General features: G+C 38.0%; 1 protein-coding gene across 3 annotated transcripts; it reads left to right on the top strand.

Annotated features, from left to right (window-relative positions):
- The first annotated feature begins 445 nt into the window (after positions 1–445).
- LOC115785856 (GTPase IMAP family member 7-like) lies at positions 446–3,047 on the top strand. 3 transcript variants are annotated; one of them, XM_030737779.1, is made up of 3 exons: positions 446–496; positions 1,407–1,519; positions 1,993–3,047. In XM_030737779.1, exons 2-3 carry the CDS (start codon positions 1,426–1,428, stop codon positions 2,829–2,831), a joined length of 933 nt encoding a protein of 310 aa, XP_030593639.1. In that variant the 5' UTR covers positions 446–496; positions 1,407–1,425; the 3' UTR covers positions 2,832–3,047. The 3 variants fall into 3 exon arrangements, with proteins under 3 accessions (XP_030593639.1, XP_030593647.1, XP_030593632.1); XM_030737787.1 differs by lacking the exon at positions 446–496 and adding an exon at positions 522–757; XM_030737772.1 differs by lacking the exon at positions 446–496 and adding an exon at positions 1,000–1,191.
- The last annotated feature ends 1,245 nt before the right edge of the window (positions 3,048–4,292 follow it).

Raw genomic sequence — 4,292 nt, 5'->3', positions numbered from 1 at the left:
CTAATTCTTCAGCTGCAGCCTGACGGACAAACTGCAGGAGACAGAAAGAGAAGAGAAGAATGTAGAGAAACAGCTCAGACTGAGTTTACTGACCGACCTGTGTGTTAGTGACTGAAACAGCAGCAGACCTCAGGGGAGCTGACCTCAGGCCAGTTTGTTACTTAATAAAAACTGTTTCTGCTGCAGTTTATGACAGTTCAGGTTATGTCCATTTGTTTGGTCAAATAATTATACAATAAAAATGGAATCTATTGATGGAATAGCAACCTCACTTTAGTCATTTTTAATGGAGAATTTCATTATTTCTGCCATTACAAGAGCCAGCCACAACGGCCAGCGTCATTGCAGCCACCTGAAATTCTACACAGGCAATTGTTTGGACAGCTCAGCACAAGAGGGCTTACATGCAATCGTTAAATTCAGATATCTATAACGTAATTTTGACTACGTTTGAGATATCTTAAATTGTAATTACGGATGTGTGACCCGTCAAATGGTGAATCCGGTGACGTCATTTGAGATATCTTGACTCGAATTATTATTCTTACTAGTCAGAATGTAATTGCGGATATCTTAAATTACCATTCTGGATAGTCAAAATGTAGTTTTGTCTAGTCGAAATGCAGGTTTAGATATCGGAAATGTAATTACAGATAGTCAGACAAACGGATTTTATGTTAAAACGGCCTGCCATAGAGGCAGAGAATAATTTCAGAGAGCTGACTGACTCAGAACAGCGTGTAGCTGTGTGTCTGAGGTAAAATAGTACTAGTTTACTGTTCCCACATCACTGTATATTCAGTACATCGGTTTGCGTTTTGAGCTATGAACTTACATGTTGCTAAATGCTGTGCTCTGATTGGTCGGATCTGTTTGTTTGCTTGCGAAAGTCAGAAAAATCGAATTTGATCCGAAAAAATAAATGCGTCCTGTGAAATGACGCGGTTGGTGTGAACGGCTGCATTAAGAACAGGCGAGTCCGAAAAATGTGTTTAACGCACGAAACATTCGCACGGAATTTACGCGTCCGGTGTGAAAGGGCCTTAAGTATTGCTTTACAGTGAAATGAAACTGCACACAGTTTCCTTTCACTGCACACAGGACACACCCACTAGTGGGTGTGTCCTGTGTGCAGTAAAACAATCTGATGACTTAACAAGATACTGTATTTCTGAGAAAGCACTAGCACAGGTATGTTCAAAATAAAACCTTTAAATATTTTAATAGAAGAACTACATAGATAGACTTTATATAAAATGTGTATACTGGTTGGTTATATAAACAAGCATTTGCGACACTATTTATTTAAAATGTCTTTTTAAAAATCTAGCTAAACTTTCACTTTCTTTCTGCTTTGAAAACGTTCCTTTAATCTTTTTCTATTTTTGCCCTTTTTTTTGTCAAAGGTTTTGAGAGTTTACTGAAATGTTGCCACCAAAAGCCTGGATCCGGGGATGCATCCTGTTTGTGCTCCTAACATTATGTGGACAAACTGCTCACTGCCAAAATCAACACAAAGGTAAGTGGAATAAAAAGATGTACAGCAGGCTTGTCATGAATCCATAAATATAAAAGGAATCCACACGTTACAACATAAATGAATTCATCACAGAAAATTTGCCACTTTGCCTTCTTCTTCCAGCATATCTGTTTTCTGCAGTGAGCTAATGGTTCTGAATTCAAAACCATTTATTCAAGTGTGATTTTCCACTTTTTTCTTTAGAAACTGCATATTTTTTTAAGCAGGATTTTTTTTGTTCATGTGAGGAGCTCCTGATCTTTTTATTGAATGTGACCAAATTGTCAAATCAAATAAAGTTAACCTGGTTTGTGAAGCTGAAAAAGGTCAAAGTCCTTTTAATAAAAGTGCAAGTATTGAATCACCTGTCAGATCTCATTAAAACTGCTTAAATTTTTGCTCTAAAATTAGTTTTTAAAAGGTGATGTCAGCACTTTCTTAATAATTCAAATGTTTCAAATGATTTTCCACAGGCTCCACATATTTGGAAGAACTGAGGCTCATTCTTGTTGGTAAAACAGGATCAGGAAAGAGTGCATCTGGAAACACTATCCTGGGAACTTCAAATGCTTTCAAAGAGGGCAGTTCACCTGAGTCTGTTACCAAAGGCTGTGGCAGAAAAGAGGTAGAAAAAGGTGGCAGAAAATTTGTCATAATTGACACTCCAGGGCTGTTTGACACAAATGAATCACAAGAAAAAGTGAAAGAACAAATTGAGGGGTGCATTGAACAGTCTGTACCTGGACCTCATGCTTTCCTTTTAGTGATCACCCTGAAGTCGAGGTTCACACAAGAGGAGCAGGATGCTGTGAAGTGGATCCAGGATAACTTTGGTTCAGATGCTTTAACCTATACCATAGTCCTGTTTACACATGCTGATTTGCTGCAGGGTAAATCAGTGGAAGACTTTGTGAAAGAAAGTAAACATTTACAAAGACTGATAAACCAGTGTGGAGGAAGATACCATTCACTCATCAATGACCAGAGAAAAAGCAGAATCCAAGTCAAAGAACTTTTAGATAAAATTGAGCGAATGGTGGAATTCAATGGAGGAAGTCATTACACCAATGATATGTACGAGGGAGCTCAGAAGAAACTTGAAGAAGAGAAGGAAATGAGGAGGAAGGCGGAGGAGCAACAAAGAAGGGAAGAAGAAGAGAGGTTCAAAGTAAAGGAGTGGTGTAAAATGTTGGGTCTTGTTTCCCTGGGACTTTTTGGTACCGGAGCATATTTGTCATCATATACTCTCATGACAATAGGTGGAGCTCTTGGATACTCGCAATTAAATTGCACATTGGACATGTTTACTTAGGTGTGAGAGCAAGGACTCCCGTTCTAGCTTATTCTGTCATAGAGACAGAACAGAAGGGGAGTTTTGAAAAATGGCCAAGAATGAGGCAAGAAATAGCTTTCAATAATCACTGTTTGGATTACCATTGTGTTAATCTTATAATTAAACATTTTTGTGCATGCCTTCTCTGTTAGTGGTAGGGATTTGTTTGAATCAGCTATTTCCGAGTGTGTAATTGTGCAAAAAATTAAAACAATGTTTAAGTAAAGGCTGGATTTCATTTGACGTATGATTTCTATTTTTAATTATGTATTTATTTACCTACTAACTGTTTGCTGTAGCTGTTTTGTAGTGTCACCATTTCTTATCTGAGACAAACTAGTTTGAGCTGTAATTTTGTAGTTCATTTAGATTCTGACGTCACAGAACTTTAAATATGTAGAACCATCTGTGTCCATGCTATTCCTTCTACCACCACTGACTGGCTTTCTCTACTTTTGACTTTGGAGTGCTAAGCCTGCAGAAACAAAGCAATTTTTAGGTGCTCACCATCTTGCTTTCACATTTGTATTAGGTTATACATGAGAATGTAGTTTTTAAAAAAAGATTTTTTTCTTTTTAAATGCAAAATGATTTTGTTTTAACACAATCCACAGAAAGGATACCTACAGACAGACTAAAACACACTATTCTTGCCACCACTGGCTGGCTTCCTCATTACTTAGCATGTTCTGTGGGTCTTTGGATCAAGTAAATAAAATATTAAATAATCTGTTGACTTATCAAGACACTGTACATCCAAGAAAGCACTTGCACAGGTACATAAAAAACCAATAACAAAAGCCTTTAAATGTTTTAAGAAGAATTGCATTGATAAACTTTAAGAAAATGTGTTTATATTGCTTGATTATATAAACAAACTATTTGGGGCACCATTTATTTAAAATGTATTTTTCAATCTAATCAAACTTTCATTAGAATAGATTTGCAGGTACTTGGAGGTTGCAGCTTTCCTGGCAGCCTCTTCATGGTTCCCATTTGCCTGTGGGATTCCAAAGTACTTATAGTTGTCCTCAATGTCTGCAATATTGCCTTCTGGTAGTGTGATCCCCTAAATTCTGACTACCTTCCCTCGCTTTGTCACTGTCACCACTACACTTCTCTGATCCGAATGACATTCCGATATCATTGCTGTAGATCCTATTGGTGTGAATCAGTGAATTGATGTCTGGTTCACTCCTGGCATACAGCCCGATGCCATCCATGTAGAGTAGGTGGCTGATGTTTGGTCCATTCTGTAGTCTGGATCCATAGCCAGTCTTGTCAGTCATCTGGCTGAGGGGGTTGAGGCCTATGCAGAACAACAGTGGGGACAGAGGATCTCTTTGGCAAATCCTGCACTTGATTTTAACCTGTGCAATTGGCTTGAAGTTGGCCTCTAGTGTTCTCCATATCTCCATTGAGTTCCTGATGAAGGCTCTC

The sequence above is a fragment of the Archocentrus centrarchus genome, chromosome 1 (genome assembly GCF_007364275.1).
Source record: "Archocentrus centrarchus isolate MPI-CPG fArcCen1 chromosome 1, fArcCen1, whole genome shotgun sequence".
NCBI lineage: Eukaryota > Metazoa > Chordata > Actinopteri > Cichliformes > Cichlidae > Archocentrus > Archocentrus centrarchus.
The sequence above is the reverse complement of the archived record's forward strand: the minus strand, read 5'-3'. Positions and strand labels throughout refer to the sequence as shown.

Coding starts and splice junctions, on each gene's coding strand:
- LOC115785856 (XM_030737779.1), top strand. CDS start 1,426: ATGTTGCCACCAAAAGCCTGGATCCGGGGATGCATCCTGTTTGTGCTC. Junction 1,520..1,992: donor CTGCCAAAATCAACACAAAG/GTAAGTGGAATA, acceptor GATTTTCCACAG/GCTCCACATATTTGGAAGAA.